Source organism: Salvelinus sp. IW2-2015, linkage group LG9, assembly GCF_002910315.2.
Source record: "Salvelinus sp. IW2-2015 linkage group LG9, ASM291031v2, whole genome shotgun sequence".
NCBI lineage: Eukaryota > Metazoa > Chordata > Actinopteri > Salmoniformes > Salmonidae > Salvelinus > Salvelinus sp. IW2-2015.
Window position 1 is genome coordinate 21,024,045 of NC_036849.1, and position 26,854 is coordinate 21,050,898.

Here is a 26,854-nt window from a genome sequence, read left to right on the forward strand (position 1 = left end):
GTCATCACCTATTCACATTGTGCACTCAGGGGTTTGGAACTCAAAATATCTAGCACTTCCAGATTTCAAAGGAGATGACATGCCACAGATAAAGAAAGTTCTACAATGTAGTGTTCCCAGGTGCATTAGCATAGCTTGGTTTGAAATAGTACAAATGACAGTATCCTAGACTAAAGCAAAAAGATGAATGGAATTTATATTTTTCAGAATCAATTAATTCAGCATTGAAAGAAAGTGATCCAAGACAGGTTCAAGTGAGTAGGTCAATTTTAGATGTGTGTGTTGGAGATTACTGCACTGTTGGAGCTAGAAACACAAGCATTTCTCTACAGCGGCAATAACATCTGCTAAATATGTGTATGCGACCAATAACATTTGATGTAGGCAGTCGCTGAAGGCACATATTTGATATAACATAAATGCAGCCAACTCTTGCTCTGCTGGCAGGGGGAACATGTGTGAACTCATTATTAATGTATAATGAATGTACTACTTAACTATAATTCATGCACATCATGTTTGTTTGACAGTCTGATAATATCAATCTTGGCCATAGTCTTAAAAATCAGTTGTGGTGAGCGAGTGTCTATCCACAGGAGTACTGATTGTCCCCCACGTAATTCACACCAATGGCCTCTTATATTACATCCTCATTGCCAGGACAGTAGATATCTATTTAATAGCAGACAATCGAAACAAATCAAAATGCTGAGCTAAATTTGCATTGCATAATGGCTTCATGATTTGTTTACTGCATACTTTGCCAGATTCAGATTGCTTGAAAATACCCATTTTAATCTGTCAAATCTGAATGGTCGATGTGCCAAATTGAAACGTTAACTTGGAACAAAGGATTAAATATATGCAATTAATTCATATTTTGCAGATTTATGCCTGATGTGAACTGGCCAAATATGCATGGCTTGGGGGACCTCTACGCCTTGCAGTGTGGAATGCCCATGCAACAATATCCAAAACTTGATCCATGTGTTTGTCAGCGTATTTGGATACAAAGCATTTGAGGGAATTCTTTGCCAAAGCCATGCTTGGTCTTAAAAGGGTTAATTGAGAGCAACATCTTGAAGAACCGGAAATGCAAAAATCTAAGTGTACATACAGGCAGCCCATATTGTTTCCATTTACAGTTCTGTTATTTAGAAATTGTTGGCCTTGAGGTCATTCTATTTCTAAAAGCTTCTAGTGATTATTTCACTCTGTCGCTCAGACAGCCAAAGATGTGGATAGAGAATACAGAGGGTTCAGTGATATAGGAAAACAGGGCAGTGGGTTTAAGTGCTCAGACTGGTCTGGGGATTAAGGTAATCAATATATTAGCCCTGCGACCTCCACCAATTACCATCTTATGTGTCCCAGGCTTGGCTGAACAGCCTATTGCACAGGGGCAGCTAGTTTATTAGCTGTGATTGGATTTCATTTTAGAGTGCAAKCCCCCCCCCCKAAAAAAAACACACTGATGCACATTTAAGATCACRAAACCACACAGCTTAACATGAGTGAGCTGAGGACCAGAGGCTTTGTAAAACTGAAGAGATGGACACTCTAGTGGGAGTGAGATGACCGTAACATTTAATTGCTCTTTCAGACTTAACTCTACTGCCTGATGATGTTTAAGTATTATGTCATAAAGGAACTCCCGACTGAACATTTGCAAGAAAATAATGTATTCCTTGTAAACCTCAGTGTTCAAGCCTAGCCGAGGTCAGACTTGGGGAGAAACAGAGCAATGACTGGGCATAATTTAAAAAAATAAAATAAAAGCTTTTTATACGTTCAACATCAGTTGAAGGACCAATTGACTAAACTAATCTGTACAAAAAGTTTCCATATACAGTAGGTCATAACACACAAATTACCATATCAGATGACAGCAAACCACATCAGGCTCAAGCTATTCCTCCCTGCAGGGAATGAAAATGAGGTTAAATAATAAAATAAAATAAAAAAACAATACCAAAGAGTAGTGAAGAAATTGTTGACTGTTCTTAACGCCTATGTCCCAGGAAGTAGCCAATACTGTAACATTTACAAAACTTTAAACTACGTAAACAGTCTACTTACAAACAGGTGAGCAGTTTCCCCACCTGCTTGACATACTTCAGACAAGTCAGAGGAGAATGTTTGTCAAACACGTCAACCAATGTCTTTGCAGTATATTCCTAGAAAACAAGTAATCCTTTCTTGGCAAATGGGCTGAAGTTGAGTTTTCAGCAATAAAAAGGAGAAAGATTTATCATGCAGAATTCTGTGGAAAAAAAATGTAACGTTGATCATTTCCAGAGCCTAATTTCTTGTATAACTTACACACACAGGTCAGAGACACACACACACAGGTCAGAGACACACACACACACAGGTCAGAGACACACACATACAGGTCAGAGACACACACATACAGGTCAGAGACACAAAATCCATCAGCGGTTTTCCCTTCCAAACAGATTATTATTTTTTTTTACCGTGCAATTAAGTCAAAACAATAACATAAGTAGGGACAATAGTTAAACGAACAGGAGTTTCCAGTAGAGAGATGTGTTATAGTTGGATGCAGTAGACTCCCATGCTGGGAGCCTGTTTGGAGTAGACTTCGTAGTAACGTTACCATATTAGACCATGCTAGACCAGACAAAAGTGGCCATATTGTCCAAACTGTTGAGAAAGTAGATGGGCTATCTTTTCTGAACCTATGGTTAGGGTCCAGGTTATAATTGTATGTGGTTGGAAAGCCCTGTACTTCAYTCCTTTCTAGCATGGCAGGCTACTAACTCCAACCACTGAGGTCCTGTCTCAAGGCACTGTGATCATGACAATTTGCAAAAGACTATTCTGAGCTTAAAGAGAAGGCATATCATATATTAACTTCTCTTAAATACTGCCTTTGCTTAACACTTTTGGAAAGTATTGTAGAAATTAGGGTGCTTTTTGGGAAATAAATGTCATTTTGCAGATGATACTCAACATTTGGGGTTGTTGAGGATGGTTTACATTGACAGTATTTTATCCCTTGTTATTCTAACATAACATCTTGGTACAGCTCTGTTCTCATCCCAGTGATTTTTTTCTTCAACTTTGTGGTAAGATCAACAAGTAAATAGGAGATCACACAATCCACTTTCAAACATAATAGAACCAATACCACAAAACCCCATGAACACCCAATGGAACGTTCAATTTGGTCTGATATTCACAACTGAAAAATACCATTGACAAAACAGGGCTAGAGTCCATACCAACGTACAGACGTCGTTGGGAACGTCCTACCATAAAAATAAATGGGTATCCGCACTCAGCGATCAGAATTTCCAACATGGAAATAAGGGTGAGCACTCCTAGCAGAGATCCACATCCCAGATTTTAAATGAATAAAACCAACACCAGAATTAACCAAGACCAGAGACCAAGTAACAGGTGGAGTAGAAGGGGGAACGGAAACATCCTACATAAGCCCAATTCTGTAAGGTTTCACTAGAGATTTACCAAAAGAAAAAAGAACTGGTTTACATGTGATGTCCCCTAGTCTTTAAAAAAAAACTACAATAAATAGTCCCAATACAACATCCTTTGGACCTGGCAAGGAAAAACAAAACAAGTCACAGACCTTCCAAGCAGATCTGGAGGTCAGCTTTAAAAAAAATAAAAAAGAGAATGACGGGTTGGAGGGAGCGTTCACTTTTTGAGTGGCTGGTAGATGGAGGCATTTGGGTCCAGGCCGGAGGGACTTGTGTCCATGAACTTGGAGGAGTAGTGGGGGGCCACAGGAGTCATGTTGCTGCTGTCAGCTGTGTAGGAGATGCTGGGCATGACAGCCATCACCTCAGCTATTTTCTGCTTCAGGTCCTTGATCTCCTGGTCCTTCTGCGGGATCTGACCTGAGACAGACACACACAAAATGTCAGACAAGACATTCATGTCATGCAACCTATTCTACATCAATCACATACAGTAGGAAATAAGTGTGACTGAGGCAGTACTACAGAGGGGCTAGACCCAAGCTAGACACTGACCTTGTGCGATCTCCAGCTGTCTCTTGGCGTCACCCAGTGCTGAGAACAGGTCCAGTTTGATGCGGGTCTCTGCAGACAGGCTGTTCTCCAGGTGCTGGGTCTTTTCCTGCATGGCCGACAGCGCTGACATCAGCACTTCTGTGTCCTTCTCATTCTCCTTGTACTTCTGGAGCTCCTGAGAGAGGGGAAGAACACGTCACTATAAGTGACATTGTCTGTGTGCCAGTGTACAGCAGGTGTGAATGAGTCATTTTACAGAGTTACAGTTCATAGAAGGAAATCAGGCATTTGAAATAAATTAGGCCGCAATATATGGATTTCACATGACTGGGCAGGGACGCAGCCATGGGTGGGCATAGGTCCACCCACTTGGGAACCAGGTCCACCCAAATCAGAATGAGTTTTCCCCCATAAAAAGGGCTTTATTGCAGACAAATTCTCCTAAGTATTTCTGGACCAGGACATGTCACACACTGTCAATATGGAATGCCCTTAGTCTTCTTAAATAATTAGGGCTAATATTGGGCTGTATATAGAGTCAACATTTTAGCTACCTTAACCAAACATGTTCTTGACGTACTGTTTTCAACAAAACATACCAATCTTAACTGAACCTCACCTGCACGGTCATCTCCAGCTCTCTGAGCTGGTCTTCTTTGAGCTTGATGTCCATGGTTAGTTTCCTACACTCTGTCTCCAGCTCCGTGATCCGCCTCCTCATTGTATCTGTGCACTCCCCCCTGAGGAGCAGACAGAGAGAACTCAACTAAACACAGATGTATTTATGAAATAGTTGTGAATATCTCTGGAGCCTATACCTGGATGCTGCTGCTAGAGCGACGGCTCTGGCTGCGGTGGCATCCTCCAGCTTCTTGCGTTTCTTCTCATCTGCAAGCTGTTTCTCTGCGTTGGCGTGGGCCTCCTGCTCAACTTTCAGCCTCTTTTCCAGCTGGCCCATGGTCTGCTTGTCCTTCTGCTTGGCCTGGATAGTGTTATGGAGTCTGCACACACACAGGAGCCACAGACCATGCAGCACCATGCTAGCCAGCAGCCAGTGAGATTCCATTCCACCCCCAGTGTGTGCACGCGCACTCTAACAGTACTAAAAGGTAGTCATTTTCATCATGTAAGTTAACAGAGTGTGTATTGTGGAGATGGTGAGAGGGCAGGATGACAGTTTGGTAATCAAGTAAACTTTTCAATAATTTCTTTGCACTTTCGTAATCCTTAGCCTAGCATCCTTTGCCTAGCTTTGAGCATAGCCAACAGAGTTATGTGCACCAGTCTCCACCAACAGACAGAACGAGTGAAACAGGCTCTCTTGAGCYGCAATAGGAATCAGCTGGTCATTTAGGGCAGGCTGGCAGGGCCTACATGTCACCTTTAATTGCATCAGATAATTAACTACCCATAACCACCGAGTTTGTGTCTGTATGTAAATGCTAACTACCATATTAGGGTGGTCTTAAATAATGCTCCTTACCAAGGACACCCAGGAGTCCCCAGCTGGTCAGTGATTACTTAATTGGCCAATTAAAGCAGCCAGATGCATAAGTGCTCTCTCTGCTGCTGTGATATGAAGCCTGCACTGAGAGGAGAAGCAGACAGGATCCAATCTGTAAACTTCACTATTATGACCAGTCCTCACGCCAGAATGTTTTAACCCAGAGTTATTTGTATTTCAGACTAGCTCTTGTCCCTAGACAAGCATTTTGACATGGACATTCCAAGCTCAGTCCTGGGTTTTCAAGCAGTGATAACCTTTAGGTCTGAACTAGGTCCCCTGAGTTTTTCCTGACTGCATTACCCTGACTAGGAAAAACCTCACGTGCTATTGGAAGTTCGGAGTGGGAAATTTCACATCAATGACCAAGTTGGAAACTTGGTCATTGTGTTACCCGAGTTGCGACATTTCACATTTAACCAGAAGAGGACATCCTTTTTTGTCAATTACAAACTTATCAATGTGGATAATGTAGAAGGTTTGACCATATTGTCAAAATTAAGCAAGCTACCTAACTTTATTAGCAACGCTAGCCCCACTGGTCCCAGCAGGTGATCAGATCCAGTGGTCAATTCCTGACCTTTAACCTGCCCACTCACTTGTTCTGCAGTAGCTCGTTCTCCTGGCGCAGCTGGCCCAGTTCAGAGCGGATGGAGCGCTCAGCGCTGCCAAGGGAGCCGATCTGACTGCGCAGGTCCTGCTCCACCTGTCTGCTGGCCTGAAGGTCTGCCTTCAGCTTCTTCACATCCTGCTCCAGCCTGCAGTGGTAGAGGGGGAAAGGAAAGAAAGTGAGGAAGGGATGAATAGAAAAGGATGAGAGAAACAATTTGATGAAGATTTGGTGTATGCGTTATGCAGAAACCGTAGGTTTTGGATCATCCACAATTCCTTTCTCCAGGCTTTGGTAAAGGTTTATATTGGTTTCATCTACTCATAAGACTGTTTCAGTAGGGCCATCTTTGTACTCAACTCTTTTCTGTGGAGTGCTGCTGCGTAGTGGTTTGTATTTGGCCTAAGTATTACTGCTGTCAAAGCCTCCTGCTGATAGCAGATTCTCCTTCAGCCCTCCATTCTGGCTGTTGGCCTGTCCCTGACAGTTGTTTTAGCGTTTGTCTGTCGTCAGTTGTTTTCCTTAGCCAATCAGGTCAATGCCGATTTGATATAGTCAGTGTTTTGATATTCCAAATTGTTGATTAAGCTGTAACCATTTAATTATGTGTGGTTCTGAAATTTGATGAAATGTCTCCTTTGCGCTTTAAAATTACTTACTTTTCTTTCATACTAGACACAGCTTTTGTCTTTACAAGTGTACAATCAATTCAACACTAACCAGTAAGAAACACCCTTCAGCCAAAAGTGTATACAGCAAAAAACACATTTGGACTAAGCCTATAGGCTACTGTCTAGGGTTGGGACGATACCAGTATGGCGATAATTGTTTCCTTGCCACGATACTAACAAAACAAAGCTGATTTAACTTTTAGGAAAACGGCCCTAATGTTGGAAACAAACATGTTATCCAGTCATATTTATTTTACAAGCTATAGAAGACAATATTTTATATACACAGCAGGTTATTGAAGGACCGAAGTGTTAGGTCTGCTTCGCGGTTCCATTTTTGCCATGGAAAAAATATTGCAATACTGGTATCGTCACAGCCCTACTACTGTCCAAATAATGTAGGTAGGCAAAAGCAGGGCACACATGTTCCCATGACAACTTGCCACAAACACCATCATTCACTTGACTTTCTGCTGATTTCACCAACAACCTTACACCCCCACACTCACTCACACCAATATGTCTGTACAGCACCATCACACAGCCAGTTGTACAACTAAAAAGCCAAAAGGGTCAGACAAACAACTCAAAGTTCTCATTTTCAGCCAGCATAATTGTGGCAAACCATAGATTGTAACAGTCCAACTTTCTCACACCCCAGTCCAATGATATCACAGCTGAAACAGCTCAACTTAACACCTATCTATGTGCAGCATGGTCCGTTTGAGGTCAGGGACTGTGGTATCTGATAAAAGGGAAGCACCCATCATGCACCAGCAAGTTACTGATACTTTGGCCTGAAAATATGAGAACTGTGACATCCAGGCATCCAGGACCTACTTCTGTTAATACATTAGTGTTGTCACAATACCASTATTGCAATACTAGGAAGTAAGGAAGCAAAGGAAACAAATACATTTAGCAATTTCATGAGGAAAATGTTGGGGGAAAAACATCCGTGTCACCCAGAATCACATTTGTTTATTTTGCAAGCTATAGCTCACAATATTTTAGAAAAGTAGGTTTTAAAAGGACCAGAGTTTACGCTTCGTATTTCCTTTTTTGCCAAGGGTTTAGAATAAAAAGAAACAGAATAAGGCTAAGCACAGGCAACATCCTAAAAGAAAACCTGGTTCAGTCTGCTTTCCAGACACTGGGAGGCACATTCACCTTTCAGCAGGACCACCAGTCACCATTGGCTTCATGGTGAAATACCTGAACAGTTTCCTTCCTCTCCGGAAAATGAGTTAGGAAATCTTAGTGACTGGGTGTATTGATACGCCATCCAAAGTGTAATGACTAACTACACCATGTTCAAAGGGATATTCAAGGTCTGCATTTTTACCCATCTACCAATAGATTCCCTTCTTTGCAAGGCATTGGAAAACCTCCCTGATCTTTGAGGTTGAATCGCACTGTTTGAAATGTACTGCTCGACTGAGGAACCTGAGACAATTGTATGAGTGGGGTACAGAACTTAGGTAGTCATTCAAAAATCATGGTAAACACTATTACAGAGTCCGTGCAACTTATTGTGTGACCTGTTAAGCAAATGTTTACTACTGAACCCATTTAGGCTTGCCATAACAAAGGGGTTGAATACATTGTCTTAAAACATCTGCTTTCATTTTTAATTAATTGGTCAAAACTTAAAAAAACATCATGTCACTTTGACATTATGGGGTATTGGGTGTAGGCCAGTGACAAAACAATCTCAATTTAATCCATTTTAAATTCAGGCTAACACCGATGTGGAAAGGGGTGTGAATAGTTTCTGAAGGCACTGTAACTGATTAATATATGATAACGACAACTTAAACTGGCATAAATGCAAGGACAGAAAACTAATGTTTTATGTCACACGATTTTGGACAAATCCGTCAAGACACCAACRATGAGAATGGGTTAAACACAGGCTTTAAATCAACTGGTGAATTTTATTGAATATAGCTATGATCCCCCATTATATCTTAATGTAGTGTAAAAAAAAAAAAGGCAGATCATCAATGACTTAACAGCTGTAACAATTTGTCCAGTGTAGGAAATCCTCAATGGTACCCTAATTTATAGAAAGTCCCTCTTACCGTACGAGCGCCTCAGGCTTGCTTAGCTGATTGTTAGGGATGCAGTTGTCTGTTGGGTCCCTGTGGGAGCCTACTGCTGGGCCCTTCCCCGCTGCACACTTCTGCTTCTTCCCCCAGGAAAAGGAGGAAGGGGCTGATGGGACGCTGCCGTTGGTGGCGCAGTGTCCGCAGGGCAAGGAGTTGACTGCCGCGTTTCCACTGGAGTTCTTGTAGTTTTTCGAGGAGGAGTTCTCCTCCTTCAGCAGCAGGTTCTCTGTGCTGCCCACCAGCTCTGTGGTGAGTCTCTTGTTGTTCATATGGTTCTCCATGTACTCCATCTCCTGGAGTTTAGAGTCTACCGATGATGGCAGGATGCTGTTGTGTTGCTTTTTGGCCTCGCGGCCCTCTTTCCCTTTATCTCTGTACTCCAGCTCCGGCAGCATAGCTGCCATTTTTTTACTGGCGGGGGCACCATTCTGTGAGACTGGGGTGGAGTCCATCTCAGATATCCCTTTAGCTAATGCAGCTGAATGGAAGGTGGAAGTAAGAAAGGAGAGAATGAAAGAGTGAGATTAAACACATATTTGACCAACATCACTTGGACTGTGTCTGGAGCATCAGTTGTGTGCATCTCTCACCTTCCTCTGCCTCCCTTTCCTGTCTCTGGAGCATCTGTTGCTCTGGTGGCAGGGCCTGCAGCAGGAGCTGCATGTAGAACTCATTCTCCTTCTGCACCACCTCCTGCCTTCTTAAGCGCATCTTATAGCTGACGTAGCTGTTGAATCCAAAGCCCAGTGTCACCACTGGGTAGCCAATGCTACAGAGACATGGATAGAGTTCAGGGGGGTAAGTAAGTTCAGACAACACATCACCAAGACAATGATTCACAAGTTGAAAAGCATAGGTGCTATGAAAAAAGCCTTGAGATGAATATCACTCCAGAAAGTAAAGCTGGAGGAATGACTTGCCCTAATATCCTGCATTACTACATAACAGCTCAATTACAGCACATCATACAGGCTCAAATCTAAATCCACTCAAATGTCTTAAAGAGTATTTAGACCATAAATGTAGGTATTTTCAACCAAACAGTGGTGTATGACCTTACAGATCTTGGGCAGAAATATTCCATAAGCCATCTTAGAATATGTATGCTTTTTAATAATGCTACAGACTGAAACCAGCATGCACTCTTTTTGTGGAAAGTGGTGTCTGAGCTTGGGGGATATACAGACATCATTACTTGTATATTATGCTTAACAAGCGGAAATAATATTGTTTTCTGAGAGTCAAATGGGGCAGAACACTTCCCTCCTTGGCCTGTGGGTCTGAGGCGGAATCTTAGTCCAGCTTCCTCATAGATCCACACATATAGCCTAGACAAAGATCCTGCCAGGGCTTGGACAAAACACTTAACTTACCAATGTGAAGCGAATGGGCGACACAAGTCGACATGGAAGTTCTTCAGGTCTTTGAATCGGATGGCTGCCTCTATGTACACAAAGAGTATCCAAAGAGACACTGTGGGGAGACAGACCCCCCTCTCTGTGGAAGAAAAATAAGTATTAGAACAGAAAAGACTACTGGTCATAACCACACATCTACATTAAAAAAAAATATATATATATATACAGTGGGGCAAAAAAGTATTTAGTCAGCCACCAATTGTGCAAGTTCTCCCACTTAAAAAGATGAGAGAGGCCTGTAATTTTCATCATAGGTACACTTCAACTATGACAGACAAAATAAGAAAGAAAAATCCAGAAAATCACATTGTAGGATTTTTAATGAATTTATTTGCAAAATATGGTGGAAAATAAGTATTTGGTCAATAACAAAAGTTTATCTCAATACTTTGTTAAATACCCTTTGTTGGCAATGACAGAGGTCAAACGTTTTCTGTAAGTCTTCACAAGGTTTTCACACACTGTTGCTGGTATTTTGGCCCATTCCTCCATGCAGATCTCCTCTAAAGCTAGATGTTTTGGGGCTGTTGCTGGGCAACACGGACTTTCAACTCCCTCCAAAGATTTTCTATGGGGTTGAGATCTGGAGACTGGCTAGGCCACTCCAGGACCTTGAAATGCTTCTTACGAAGCCACTCCTTCGTTGCCGGGCGGTGTGTTTGGGATCATTGTCATGCTGAAAGACCCAGCCACGTTTCATCTTCAATGCCCTTGCTGATGGAAGGAGGTTTTCACTCAAAATCTCACGATACATGGCCCCATTCATCTTTCCTTTACACGGACAGTGCCTTCTCCTGGTCCTTTGCAGAAAAACAGCCCCAAAGCATGAAGTTTCCACCCCCATGCTTCACAGTAGGTATGGTGTCTTTGGTATGCAACTCAGCATTCTTTGTCCTCCCAAACACGACGAGTTGAGATTTTTACCAAAAAGTTCTATATTTGGTTTCATCTGACATTCTTCCCAATCTTCTTCTGGATCATCCAAATGCGCTCTAGCAAACTTCAGACGGGCCTGGACATGTACTGGCTTAAGCAGGGGACACATCTGGCACTGCAGGATTTGAGTCCCTGCGGCGTAGTGTGTTACTGATGGTAGGCTTGTTACTTTGGTCCCAGCTCTCTGCAGGTCATTCACTAGGTCCCTCCGTGTGGTTCTGGGATTTTTGCTCACCGTCTCTTGTGATCATTTTGACCCCACGGGGTGAGATCTTGCGTGGAGCCCCAGATCAAGGGAGATTATCAGGTGGTCTTGTACGTCTTCCATTTCCTAATAATTGCTCCCACAGTTGATTTCTTCAAACCAAGCTGCCTACCTATTGCAGATTCAGTCTTCCCAGCCTGGTGCAGGTCTACAATTTTGTTTCTGGTGTCCTTTGACAGCTCTTTTGGTCTTGGCCATAGTGGAGTTTGGAGTGTGACTGTTTGAGGTTGTGGACAGGTGTCTTTTATACTGATAACAAGTTCAAACAGGTGCCATTAATACAGGTAACGAGTGGAGGACAGAGGAGCCTCTTAAAGAAGAAGTTACAGGTCTGTTGAGAGCCAGAAATCTTGCTTGTTTGTAGGTGACCAAAATACTTATTTTCCACCCATAATTGCAAATAAATTCATAAAAAATCCTACAATGTGATTTTCTGGATTTTTTTCTCATTTTGTCTGTCATAGTTGAAGTGTACCTATGATGAAAATTACAGGCCTCTCTCATCTTTTTAAGTGGGAGAACTTGCACAATTGGTGGCTGACTAAATACTTTTTTGACCCACTGTATATATGCAGATTTACTTCCTCTGAACATGAAACCAGAGGTTTACAGGGTGGTCAGAACAGCAGCCTCCCTCACCAGACCAAGAACACAAACATCACGACAGCAGCAGAGTAGATTAGCTTTTGAGTGACGAAATGAGACACACAGCCACAAAAGGGCAACTTTTTTGAAGTTGCCGATCAAACAGAAGGGGGAACTAACAAAGAGTAACTGGAATCAACCAAAACAGGTGTGGTTTTAGGAGTGGTCCTGAAAGACACTGAAAGTTGACTAGCAACAACAACTGGGATCCAAGACACCCACCACGAGCACCCACTAAATTTGCCCAAGAAGAGGCAAACAAAATAAAAACCCACATCAAACTTAAAGACACAACAACCTAAGGTGTTAACCCTCCACATCTCTCAAGACAACTGGAACACTGGGCCAGCCAAATTCTTTCTGACTAACGAGATGACAAGCCAGCACAGGTGTAAAACATACTGCCTAACAAGGTGACACCAATCGGTGCACCCAACATGCAACCTCAATCTCACAAATATAAATGGAAAAACCAAAGCCTGTAACAAATCACAATATTATTTTTGGACAATAGAGGAAAAAAATAATCTAGCATGAATTAAACTGAAAGAGTGGCTTAACCCTCCTGCTGGGTTCCGGTCAAATTAGACCTATTTACAAGTTCTCTCTGAAAAATGTAGTTCATTTAATCTGAMTGTCATAAGGTTCCATGACTGTCCACACAAAATAGATTTTGATCATTTTCATAAAATTGTGGGTGTTTTGTTTAACTTTTGTACACCTGTGGTGTTCCTGGTCAAAAATTACCGGTCATTAGAAATTAATTGGTTAGACTATAATTAGTGTATAAAAATGAGTTCAGGCACATGCCCATTCAGATGGACACACTTCCTCTCCCAGACCCCACATGCATGTGTGTTTGAGCACGCACACACACACACACCTCACTCCCCTTCTTGGCTTCCATGGCAACCCCCACGGGAACCTTTCCCCAATAGAATCTTTCCCCCACAGGAACCACACCTGTTGGCATTCTCACAAACAAACAATCGCAACATTGTTTCAATAATATATAGAACTTTTCTAACAGCTCTGGTATATAAAGCTTTTTTGAGACCTTGCTCACAATTCATTCTGTGGCAGCACAATGACCAAACGATATATTGTATGTGAGGCTCTTGATCATATCACTGGTGAGGAGGAGAGGCCAGGAAACTGACAGTGAAGATGCATTAGAGGAGGAAGTGTCAGCAGTTGAAGGCAACACAGAATATGATCCAGACCAAGAAATAACCGATGTGGAGCWATCCAGTGATGAGGAAGAGGGCCCTGCTGAGGTTGTTACATTCCGGTCAAAGAATGGGAATTTGTCCTGGTCGTCATCCCCACCTGAGAGGAGAGGTCGGCTGAAAATGTTATCAGGATGACCCCAGGGCCAACGAGATATGCAATATCCCGGGTTGAATACATAAAATCCTGCCACTATTTAAAAATGTGAAAAGGTTTCAAAACAAATGTCCTTGTTAAACTTTGACACAAAGTAGTCTGTGATAAATAGCACAATATGTTTAATTGGGTATTTGTTATAGTCAAAATAATCCATACATTATGCTTTTTTTWAACTCAAAAACGAGTTGTATGAGCTCAGGTCATTCTTTTTAAATTTCACCTTTATTTAACCAGGTAGGCTAGTTGAGAACAAGTCCTCATTTACAACCGCGACCTGGCCAAGATAAAGCAAAGCAGTGCGACGGAAACACAGAGTTACACATGGAATAAACAAACGCASAGTCAATAACACAATAGAAAAGTCTATATACGGGCCTCCCGGGTGGCGCAGTGGTCTAGGGCACTGCATCGCAGTGCTAGCTGCGCCACCAGAGTCTCTGGGTTCGCGCCCAGGCTCTGTCGCAGCCGGCCGCGACCGGGAAGTCCGTGGGGCGACGCACAATTGGCATAGCGTCGTCCGGGTTAGGGAGGGTTTGGCCGGTAGGGATATCCTTGTCTCATCGCGCTCCAGCGACTCCTGTGGCGGGCCGGGCGCAGTGCGCGCTAACCAAGGGGGCCAGGTACACGGTGTTTCCTCCGACACATTGGTGCGGCTGGCTTCCGGGTTGGAGGCGCGCTGTGTTAAGAAGCAGTGCGGCTTGGTTGGGTTGTGCTTCGGAGGATGCATGGCTTTCGACCTTCGTCTCTCCCGAGCCCGTACGGGAGTTGTAGCGATGAGACAAGATAGTAATTACTAGCGATTGGATACCACGAAAATTGGGGAGAAAATGGGATAAAATTTATATTTTGAAAAAAAAGAAAAAGAAAAGTTATATACAAATGAGTGCAAATGAGGTAGGATAAGGGAGTTAAGGCAATAAATAGGACGTAGTGGCGAAATAATTACAACTTAGCAATTAAACACTGGAGTGATAGATGTGCAGAAGATGAATGTGCCAGTAGAGATACTGGGGTGCAAAGGAGCAAAAAAATATAATAATAATAATAATAATAATAATAATATGGGGATGAGGTAGTTCGATGGGCTATGTATAGGTGCAATGATCTGTAAGCTGCTCTGATAGCTGATGCTTAAAGTTAGTGAGGGAGATATGAGTCTCCAACTTCAGTGATTTTTTGCAATTCGTTCCAGTCATTGGCAGCAGAGAACTGGAAGGAAAGGCGGCCAAAGGAGAAATTGGCTTTGGGGGTAACCAGTGAAATATACCTGCTGGAGTGCGTGCTACAGGTGGGTGCTGCTGTTGTGACCAGTGAGCTGAGATAAGGTGGGGATTTAACTAGCAAAGACTTATAGATGACCTGTGGCCAGTGGGTTTGGCAACGAATATGAAGCGAGGGCCAGCCAACGAGAGCATACAAGTCGCAGTGGTGGGTAGTATATGGGGCTTTGGTGACAAAACGGATGGCACTGTGATAGGTCTATACCCAAACAGTTTGAACTTCTAATTTTAAAAATGAACCTCTCCAGAAATAAGTCTCTCACTGTTGCCGCCTGCTATCGACCCCCCTCCGCTCCCAGCTGTGCCCTGGACACCATTTGTGAATTGATCACCCCCATTTAGCTTCAGAATTTGTTCTGTTAGGTGACCTAAACTGGTATATGCTTAACACCCCGGCAGTCCTACAATCTAAGCTAGATGCCCTCAATCTCACACAAATCATCAAGGAACCCACCAGGTACAACACTAAATCTGAAAACATGGGCACCCTCATAGACATTATCCTGACCAACTTGCCCTCCAATTACACCTCCTCTGTTTTCAATCAGGATCTCAGCGATCACTGCCTCATTGCCTGTCTCCGCTATGGGTCCGCAGTCAAACGACCACCCCTCATCACTGTCAAACGCTCCCTAAAACACTTRTGCGAGCAGGCCTTTCTAATCGACCTGGCCCGGGTGTCCTGGAAGGATATCGACCTCATCCCGTCAGTCGAGGATGCCTGGTCATTCTTTAAAAGTAATTTCCTCACCATCTTAGATAAGCATGCCCCGTTCAAAAAACGCAGAACTAAGAACAGATATAGCCCTTGGTTCACTCCAGACCTGACTGCCCATGACCAGCACAAAAACATCCTGTGGCGGACTGCAATAGCATCGAATAGTCCCCACGATATGCAACTGTTCAGGGAAGTCAGGAACCAATACACGCAGTCAGTCAGGAAAGCAAAGGCTAGCTTTTTCAAGCAGAAATTCACATCCTGTAGCTCTAAATCCCAAAAGTTTTGGGACACTGTAAAGTCCATGGAGAATAAGAGCACCTCCTTCCAGCTGCCCACTACACTGAGGCTAGGTAACACGGTCACCACTGATAAATCCATGATAATCGAACATTTCAATAAGCATTTCTCAACGGCTGGCCATGCCTTCCTCTTGGCTACTCCAACCCCAGCCAACAGCTCCGCCTCCCCCGCAGCTACTCGCCCAAGCCTCCCCAGCTTCTCCTTCACCCAAATCCAGACAGCAGATGTTCTGAAAGAGCTACAAAACCTGGACCCGTACAAATCAGCTGGGTTAGACAATCTGGGCCCTCTCTTTCTAAAACTCTCCGCCGCCATTGTTGCAACCCCTATTACCAGCCTGTTCAACCTCTCTTTCGTATCGTCTGAGATCCCTAAAGATTGGAAAGCTGCCGCGTTCATCCCCCTCTTCAAAGGGGGTGACACCCTAGACCCAAACTGTTACAGACCTATATCCATCCTGCCCTGTCTATCTAAAGTCTTCGAAAGCCAAGTTAATAAACAGATCACTGACCATTTCGAATCCCACCGTACCTTCTCCGCTGTGCAATCCGGCTTCCGAGCCAGTCACGGGTGCACCTCAGCCACGCTCAAGGTACTAAACGATATCATAACCGCCATCGATAAAAGACAGTACTGTGCAGCCGTCTTCGTCGACCTGGACAAGGCTTTCGACTCTGTCAATCACCGTATTCTTATCGGCAAACTCAACAGCCTTGGTTTTTTACCAACTACTTTGCAGACAGAGTTCAGTGTGTCAAATCGGAGGGCATGTTTTCTGGACCTCTGGCAGTCTATGGGGGTACCACAGGGTTCAATTCTCGGGCCGACTCTTTTCTCTGTATATATCAATGATGTCGCTCTTGCTGCGGGTGATTCCCTGATCCACCTCTACGCAGACGACACCATTCTGTATACTTCTGGCCCTTCCTTGGACACTGTGCTAACTAACCTCCAAACGAGCTTCAATGCCATACAACATTCCTTCCGTGGCCTCCAACTCCAGCCATGAATAGCAAATAGCCTCCAGCCATGAATAGCAAATAGAAGTTCAAAACTTGTAATGTTCACAAGAACTTAAGTTGATAAAAAGATCTAACACAACATTAGGTGATAATATATGTATTATTATGGATATATAACCAGCTATAAATGGGGTGGTCATTTTGGACCGGGAACACAGAATTAATTAACAGGAAACGAACACAACAGGAGGGTTAATAAGCCAAGTCATATTCATATCAACTGGAGACAATAGAACATTTGGTCTTCTATAACAATAAGACACCAGAGTGTCCGCTATAAACTTCAGCTATTGGCCCAGATCATCCACATTTTAAAAATGTTATTCTGACCGGACATTTTGCGCTGCTTTGGTGAGACTCTTAGCTCTGTCTACATTGTTCTCTTGCTTTGTGTAAATATACAATTTATTGAAATGAGCAAAAGCAAATAGGAATAGGCAATAGTCAGAATGTCAACCACACACTGCCCTGCATTGGCTGAGCTAATTCTGATTGGAGTAATTGTTTGATAGTGATTTTTTAACTTATCCCATTCGGACAATTGAAATCTATATTCTGGTTGTCCGCCATTTTTTWAAACTTGCCCTGGACAAGCATTAATGTCAAAGCCTGATGGTGTGGTGTATGCAGCAGGCGCTTGGGGTCTCTGCTCTACTGTGGCATTTGGTCTCGTCAGGAGTTCAATTTGACACCGAAGCCCAACATGTCCTGGTCAACAGGGGCTACTGCTAAATCGCACTGACACCTGTTACAGACATCCACAATCGCTTACTGACGCTGCACGGGATTCTGAGAAGTAAGCCGGCTCGTAAACATAACACTATAGACTGGGAACGTGGAATAAATCTGGTAACGCATGCTTCACACCCATTGCAGAGAAACACACACCTATGTGTGTTCAGAGGTTACTAGGAGAGCTTGTCAATGTAGGTAACTCAAGTTGAGTGTATTCGGAAAGTATTCAGACCCCTAAACTTTTTCCACATTTTGTTACYTTACGGCCTTATTCTAAAATGGATGAAATAGTTATTTTTCCCTCAATCTACACACAATACCCCATTATGACAAATCAAAAACAGGTTGACATTTTTGCACATTTATTCAATAAAAAAAAAAAAATGAAATATTACATTTACATAAGTATTCAGACACTTTACTCAGTACTTTATTGAAGCACCTTTGACAGCAATTACAGCCTTGAGTCTTCTTGGGTATGATGCTACAAGCTTGGCACACCTGTATTTGGGGAGTTACTCCCATTCTCTGCAGATCCTCTCAAGCTAGGTCACGTCTCTCCAAAGATGTTCAATTGGGTTCAAGTCCAGGCTCTGGCCGGGTCACTCAAGGACATTGAGACTTCTCCTGAAGCCACTCCTGCGTTTTCTTGGCTATGTGCTTCGGGTCGTTGTCCTGTTGGAAGGTGAAACTTTGCCCCAGTCTGATGTCCTGAGCAGGTTTTCATCAAGGATCTTTCTGTACTTTGCTACATTKATCTTTCCCTTGATCCTGACTAATCTCCCAGTCCCTACTGCTGAAAAACATCCCCACAGCATGATACTGCCACCACCATGCTTCACCATAGGAATGGTGCCAGGTTTCCTCCAGACTGATGCCTGGCATTCAGGCCAATCTTGTTTCTCATTGTCAGAGTCCTTTAGATGCCTTTTGGCAAACTCCAAACAGGCTGTCATGTGCCTTTTACTGAGGAGTGGCTTCCATCTGGCCACTCTACCATAAAGGCCTGATTGGTGTTGTGCTGCAGAGATGGTTGTCCTTCTGGAAGGTTCTCCCATTTCCACAGAGGAACTCTGGAAGAGTGACCATCGGGTTCTTGGTCATCTCCCTGACCAGGGCCCTTTCCCCCGATTGCTCAATTTGGCCAGGCAGCCAGCTCTAAGTAGAGTCTTAGTTTTCCAAACTTCTTCCATTTAAGAATGATGGTGGCCACTGTGTTCTTGGGGACCTTCAAATGCTGCAGAAATGTTTGTACTCTTCCCCAGATCTGTGCCTCGACACTATCCTGTCTCGGAGCTCTAGGGGCAATTCCTTCGACCTCATGGCTTGGTTTTTGTTCTGACATGCACTGTCAACTGTGGGACCTTCTATAGACAGGTGTGCCTTTCCAAATCATGTCCAATCAATTGAATTTACCGCAGGTGAACTCCAATCAAGTTGTAGAAACATCTCAATGGAAACAGGATGCACCTGAGCTCAATTTCGAGTCTCAGAGCAAAGGGTCTGAATARGTATGTAAATATGGTATTCTTTATTGATTTTTGTATATACATTTGCAAATAAAATGTAGAAAAAGGGAAGGGGTCTGAATACTTTCCCGAATGCACGGTATGTTCTCTGTGTATACTATAGCTGGTGCCTCACTCCAGGAAATAGTATTGTGAGATTTGATCCTGTGAACCTCCTGTCACTAGTCCCATTTCTTTACAGCTAGGCTTAAATAGTTCAATACAGTGATCATAGTCTGTATACCCACACACTAATTCACTGTAATCGTTAAGTTCTTTCCCCTCATTAAAAGGCAGGTGAGTAAGAAGGCTTACCTGTGTGCCACACGTACTGCACCCACACGTAGGTACTGGCAGCGAAGAACAGCCATTGTACTGGGATGAAGAGCAGGCATATGGTGTCAGAGGTAAGCGCCATACACACAAAGAACAGAGAGAATGCCTGGAAGAGAGGAGATGTGAGGGGGGTAAGTAGGAGATCTGCCAAAAAGCAGAAAAACACATTGCTACCAACAATGAGAGATGTGGGTCACATATTATCCCCATCAACATTTATTGCTTGATGATTAAATCACAAGTTAAACACAACAAATCTGCAAAAGACATCAAAGCCTCCACTTAAATTGACTACGCTACTTTATTTTTTAAAATATTTATTTTACAATTCGCAAGTCTGAAAAAAAGTCGCCCGAGCCCTCCCGCTAGAATGAACAACATGCATCTTCTAGTGATCTATTGATAGGACAGGCACCTGTCAGTCAAAGTGAGTGATGACAGGGAAACACTGCTGGTTTGACAGTCTGCTGTCTCTCTCGCCTCCTGGTACTTGGGTGTTTTGTGTTGTGTACTCTGTGGTTGCAGTCAAATTTCTTTACACGGAGGGAGAGAATGACGCTCCATCGTCTATGTGAGTCAATTTGCACGTCCCATATAAAATGTGGTAATGATGAGTGAAATCCCCTTAGCCTATTGTTTTCTGGCACATTCATACATTTTCTATCACTTGTTTCATATGTAGCCACGAAGTTCTGGCGTATAGGCTTACTGTGATTTGATTGACAAACAGCAAGCTTTTTCTACTTTGCTAGCTACTCCATGTGCTAGTGGAAAACACTGATTCGGGAGCAGGTGGTGGAAAAACAAGGCAGAGCTAGAGAAGGGCTTAGGCTAGATGGAGCTTCTGGAGAACAACATAGGCCTGCTCTTTAAACCACAAATCTAGTTAAATAAAAGGTTAACTAAATYAAATAAATAAAGATCAGTCAGGCCCACCCAGGAGACAGCCAGACACTCACCAGCCCCTGGTATCTGAAGGAGTCGTACACACTTCTGATGAAGAGCCAGAAAGGCCACAGGTACTCAAATCTGAACTCGAGCACAAAGTCTGCCAACAGCACCAGAGCCCACACCACAAGGAACTTCAGGTACAGGAAGGTACTGGATGAGAGAAAGAGAGACATTCATGAGTTTGTGTCCAACACCACAACCATTTTTCAATAAGACTGGATTGTGTCAAGGTGTGGGCTTTAAAAAGCACCTGATCAAAAACTCAATGATTAGCTACTCCACCTCTAACCTATTCCCAGACGTCAACTACCTTAAGCGCCTACTGACGCTAGTATTTTCTGGCTGGGGGAGTTTTGCTAAGAGCCCCGACACACATTCTGAACATTAAAATGCAGTGCTGGTGGTACGGTTTCGAAAAAATTCATATCAGCAATTACTACACACCTTTGAGGTTAGTATTCAAGGCTTGACATTCAGGTAAATTTGCCAGTGGCACACCAGCCCAGTACGAAGAGAAAACTACTGGCCAAAATGAGAAAATGACTGGTCAGGGCCAAGATCACAGGAAAGCAAGTCATGCACACAGAATTTCAATCATGGGTGACTTCATGTTTCATTTGCAGTCTGGGAAAGTATCAATAGCCAACCATACAATCTGATATTTAAACTGATTTTTGTTTAGAAACATTTTATAAAACCATCTCAATGATGACAATAGCCTTAACATATGAAACCGTTTCAAATGTAATATTCCCCTCCAGAAATGAGCCCAATAACATTCATGAAAAGTCAAATGTTTAGGTAGTGTACATGCTTCATATTGTAGGCATGTGTGCTATTTTAGCAWTAAGCATCATCAACTGTAACCTGATGCAGCATCGTGGCTAGACTGGCTACATGGCTGAAGCATGGGGTTGATCATCTGCATTGTTTACCCCAATGGTTGAATCATTATCTAGAGCAGGCAAAATATTATCTTGTTGCTTGTTTAAATCTCCTAAATAAAAACTCCCACTAGCCTAATAAAAATMGTAGATTTTTTGACTGTTTATAAATAGTGTAATTGTGTGAATATAGGCCTACCATTTATGCACTCCAATGGCCATGAGGCGCTTCAGCMGTAACTTTTTTTCTTGTCAAGCCAGACTCTCATAAAATCCCACCAATTTAGCCAAAAATTTGGGTTGAGAAAAAAAAATCTAACAGCACCGGAATGCTGGGATCTCGCTCTTTTCAATAATTGCCATCAAAACGGTTGCCTTTTCCCCAAGATTGCATGTAATGTTGTGAAGTGACTGGGTTTATTAGAACACATTTATTTCCATGGAGAGCAGGAGTTGCACACTTGCCAGCTGACAGTTCATATTCCACTGATAACATAGGTCATTAACAGATTTGGGAATTAATCAGTTTTTTAAAACAATTATATAGACTTCAGAATAGCATTATTACAGTGACAAATTATGTGTAAATAATTGTCATGTCTTGACAAGCAAGCAGCTACACTGAACAAAAATATAAACACAACTTGTAAAGTACTGGTCCCATGTTTCATGAGCTGATATAAAAGATCCCAGAAATGTTCCATATGCACAAAAAGTGTATTTCTCTTAGATTTTGTGCACACATTTGTTTACATCCTTGTTAGTGAGCATTTCTGCTTTGTCAAGATGATCCATCCACCTGACAGGTGTGGCATATCAAGAAGCTGATTAAACAGAAATATTGTTACATAGGTACACATTGTGCTGGGGACAATAAAAGGCCACTAAAATGTGCAGTTCTCTCACACAACGCCACAGATGTCTCAAGTTGAAGGCGCATGCAATTGGCATACTGACTGCAGGAATGTTCATCATAGCTGTTGTCAGAGAATAGAATGTTCAACATCATTTTTGAGAATTATGCAGTTCACACGCATCCAACCGTGGGCAAAACTAACTGCTGACAACCCTACGGAGAAGGGTTTGAGAGCTATTCCACCTCAACAGATTACTAGCTGCAGGTGTTACATGGAGAGGTGCTTGCTGTCACAGGTAAAAACAGGGCAGATGCATGCAGACTAAGCTTTTTTATGTAACTAGTGTAGGCCTAAATTATAACTTGTAGCCTACAATTTAAGAAAGGGGAATTGACAGTAAGCTTTTAAATTAGGTAGTCTTATTTAGCTGCACGTTGACATTTCTGCTGGCTGAATTACACTGTTCAATTCTGAATGATGGGGTGCAATAAAGGCAAAATTTGTTTGACCAACTGAGTTTGCAAATAAACTGGAAGTGGGGTGGTTTAGTGCTACTAACATCCCTTCCATATGCAGACAAATCACTAACTTACAATGCCTGCATTTTTATACCTGCTTTTTGTATATTTGAAAGGAGTACGGGTAGAACATGGAAAAATAAGCCACCTAAAGTCCCTGTCATGATTCCTGCATTTTCACATACCCTGTAACCAAAATACAGGTATCGGGTCAGCGTGAATGGTTCTCTGCTTTTTTGCAGGTAAATTTATTAACACTTACCTTGTTTAACACAGGGGTGTCAAACTCATTCCGCGGAGTGTCAACGGATTTTATTTTTTTCCCTTTCAATTAAGACCTAGACAACCAGGTGAGGGGTGTTCCTTACTAATTAGTGACCTTAATTCATCAATCAAGTACAAGGGTGGAGTGAGAACCCAGACCCCTCCCTAATTTGAATTGCAAACACCACCCTAGCGAACTAAACTCCACGGTGAAGGAAGTTTGATGGACTTCAACTAAATGGAGCCGAGACCAGACTTTGTGGAATCTAGCTCCGATTACATTGATTCGCCCAAGGTCAATATTTCAAGAAATGTAAATCATGAAAACTCCTACCWTGTCCTCTGTTGCGTGCCTTATTTTTTTCTCCAATAAACGTTCAAATACAACTACCGAAATTTGACTCGTGACAAAATTGAGGAAATTAGGTGGGAGTATTTGGCAAGGCCATTTTCTTGCCTGCCGAAATCCCCCTTCTAATTTCCTTAATTTTGTCACGAGTCAAATCATTTCGGTATTTGATTTAACGTTTAAATCAAACGGGGGAATTTTGGCAGGCAAGAAAATTGCCTTGCCGAAATACTCCCTTCTAATTTCCTTCATTTTGTGACTAGAGTCAAACACTTTCTGTGGCACACAGACCTTCCCAGGTTGTAGCCTGCCTAGCTCACAAACTAGCATCAGGGCGCCCACTCCGACAAGGATAATTGACCCACAGTCCCACATGGTGACATATCATTGACGTGACGTGCAAATGAGCGATTAAAAAAAACGATCGCGAAAACGTCACCACTTCGAATTATTATTAAAAAATGTATTGTGCGGGCGCCCCGTGCCGCCCCTGGCAAAATGCCACCCTGGGCGGCTACCCATGTAGCCTATACCTAAATCCGCCGCTGGTTGTATTTGATTAACGTCTATTGAAAACGTATGGATTTCACCAAACAAAGGCACGCAACAAGAGGACAAACATAGGTGGGACGTTTCATTATATATATATATATATATATATATATATATATATATATACACTGCTCAAAAAAATAAAGGGAACACTTAAACAACACAATGTCAATAACTCCAAGTCAATCACACTTCTGTGACATCAAACTGTCCACTTAGGAAGCAACACTGATTGACAATAAATTTCACATGCTGTTGTGAAAATAGACAAAAGGTGGAAATTATAGGCAATTAGCAAGACACCCCCAATAAAGGAGTGATTCTGCAGGTGGTGACCACAGACCACTTCTCAGTTCCTATGCTTCCTGGCTGATGTTTTTGTCACTTTTGAATGCTGGCGGTGCTCTCACTCTAGTGGTAGCATGAGARGGAGTCTACAACCCACACAAGTGGCTCAGGTAGTGCAGCTCATCCAGGATGGCACATCAATGCGAGCTGTGGCAAGAAGGTTTGCTGTGTCTGTCAGCGTAGTGTCCAGAGCATGGAGGCGCTACCAGGAGACAGTCCAGTACATCAGGAGACGTGGAGGAGGCCGTAGGAGGGCAACAACCCAGCAGCAGGACCGCTACCTCCGCCTTTGTGCAAGGAGGAGCACTGCCACAGCCCTGCAAAATGACCTCCAGCAGGCCACAAATGTGCATTTTTTTATACGTAACATAACAGCTCCTGTCTGAAATTGGTATAACTGTTCCATACCCCAGCTAGGGGGCTGTCTTAGTAGGGTGAATTTAGCTAGCTACTGCAGACAATATGGGATACATAGTTAATCGAGATGCCTAATTGGAGCAGGGGTGTTAAAGACAGCCCCGGGCTATGGTTTGGGGCCTATCAATGGGTAGTAGCCTAACGTTACTCCAAAGATAATTTACACCTCTCCAGTTATCTATGCTAATATGTCCACAAATATACTAGTTAACTTACCTACTTGATATCTAGCCAATTTCACTTGACTGCGAGTGTCAGTGTGACATTTTACATTTATGAGAGACACAGTAACTAGCTAACTAGATACTCGCACACAACCCAGCCATGCAATGAAGGAGTCTTACAAACCAACCCATCGCTTGGCTTCATATACCTGCCGTATATGCCCTCGGTGATTCGGTTCCGTTTTAACGGCCGTCGGAGTTTGCTGCAATCCGCATTGCGCCGCTTCATCCTCCTCTCCTTCGCTGTAGCTTTTGATTTCCTACTGTAATCTTATCCAGTTTTCTTGCATGGCAAGACAAAGACAACAAATTAAGTCCCTGTGCAATATCGCTGTAATTATTTTTCTACTGGAAACATAAATAATTAAAACTCTCTTTAAGAACCTCCTCTTTTCTCTCAGCGCAAGCTTGCGCTATAATTTACGTCTGTCAGGTTATGAGACAGACGATTTATCCAATCACTTTATTTGCCAATGCTTCTTATTTTGATTGACGCAAAGATGAGCCATTTATATTGCTCGTGCCCACCGAAGACGAGCGAACAAGGAGGGGCCGTGTTRGAGAGGATCAAAACTGTAAMGTATCAAGGGTAAATTGTGACTGACTGACCGATCTACAAATAATGAGTAGTTATTTATAATKAAATGTTTCTTGTAGATCAGTCAGTCGGCCGTCGCCTGTATTGTCGGCTGCAACGTCGAACTAGCCCAGGGAGTTCTATTAACCTGAGCAGCTGTACATGTGTGTCGTGAACAACATTTAGCGTGAGCAACAATAGTGGAATTGGCATGAAAACATGCCACAATTGTACTAGATAATGCTCAACCAGGTTGGAATTTTATTATAAAAACTCAACAAAAGATAATTAGGCCTAACAGTTAATCGCATTGTGGATGTATTTGAATTCAGAATTGCATTGGGGGCATGCGTACAGCCTGACCTATGGATGGGGTATCAGCCTACTCAGTGACACCCACAGAACACAATTCTAAGGAATTTACACACAAATTAGCACCATAGTTCTWATTGCAGGATTTTGACTCTGGGAAATCACCATCCCAGTCTATTGTGTGTATTGGACATTCAAAGTGCACTGTACAGCCTAACCAATGCATTGTGCACCAGTGGCGGTCAGAGATGTTTATTACAGCATATTGGATGACTGTCATTCATATTCCATTCACCCAGTTTGGTATAACAGCGATAGGTTTAGGCTACTACGTGAAACTCAAATTTTCACTATACCCATCATGAAGTTGCTACAACCTAGCCTACAACGTTACAACGTGGGTGCACACAGGTCGAGAGAAAATTGAGGTGACAGACAGTGACACATGTACAGACAGTGGCACATTACATTTCACCTTGCACACTCTTGCCTGCATCTAACTGATCTAGGGTGTAATCATTAGTCCAACAGTGGCAAAAGAGAGTTTATATTGGACAGATTCAGGTATGTTTATCCCCGTTCCGTTTGCTTCCATTTAAGAAATGTTTTTAAACAGAATCTACGGAATGAATGAACCCCTGATCACGAGTAATTACAGTTCCTTTTCATAACAGCCACGTTGTATTCCTTCTTGCATCTATGTGCTCTCCTCCTCTCACCTTTTCCCTTCACTTGTTGACTTAAATTTTTGAGACGAAAAAACCTTTCCAAGCCAAACCATATCAAAACCGCTACACACAGCCTACATCATTGTCACCATATTAGCTAAAGTGATGTCATAGTCAAAATAACGAATAGAACTAATGCGTTAGTAAACCCGCTAGAATCATAAAGTAACGTTACAGTGTACAGTCAGTAAGCAGTTTAGCACTTATACTGGTGGGCCATGTTGGCAATAAATTAGTAAAACCTAAAGCCTACCTTGACTTGGAAGAGTTCCAGTGTTGTGTTGGATAGTCATAGCCATCTATCTAACATAGCATTCCTCTGTTTGAGCAGGGTATTTGAGTAGGCAAAACTAGATAGCTGCATTTGCTAAGTAAGTGAAAAWAATAACAATCTCTCTCT

General features: G+C 42.7%; 1 protein-coding gene across 4 annotated transcripts; it reads right to left on the reverse strand.

Annotated features, from left to right (window-relative positions):
* Positions 1 to 249: 249 nt before the first annotated feature.
* Positions 250 to 25,237, reverse strand: LOC111968801 (macoilin-2). Of its 4 annotated transcripts, none has more exons than XM_023994675.2 (11): positions 24,987 to 25,231; positions 20,433 to 20,574; positions 19,453 to 19,579; positions 10,292 to 10,415; positions 9,509 to 9,687; positions 8,892 to 9,396; positions 6,126 to 6,284; positions 4,841 to 5,023; positions 4,642 to 4,762; positions 4,023 to 4,197; positions 250 to 3,887 (listed from the first exon to the last, which is right to left on the reverse strand). In XM_023994675.2, the coding sequence occupies exons 1-11, from the start codon at positions 25,064 to 25,066 to the stop codon at positions 3,685 to 3,687; spliced, it is 1,998 nt and encodes a 665-aa protein (XP_023850443.1). In that variant the 5' UTR covers positions 25,067 to 25,231; the 3' UTR covers positions 250 to 3,684. The 4 variants fall into 4 exon arrangements, with proteins under 4 accessions (XP_023850443.1, XP_023850444.1, XP_023850445.1 ...); XM_023994676.2 differs by lacking the exon at positions 24,987 to 25,231 and adding an exon at positions 22,946 to 23,858; XM_023994677.2 differs by lacking the exon at positions 24,987 to 25,231 and adding an exon at positions 20,869 to 21,051.
* Positions 25,238 to 26,854: the final 1,617 nt, after the last annotated feature.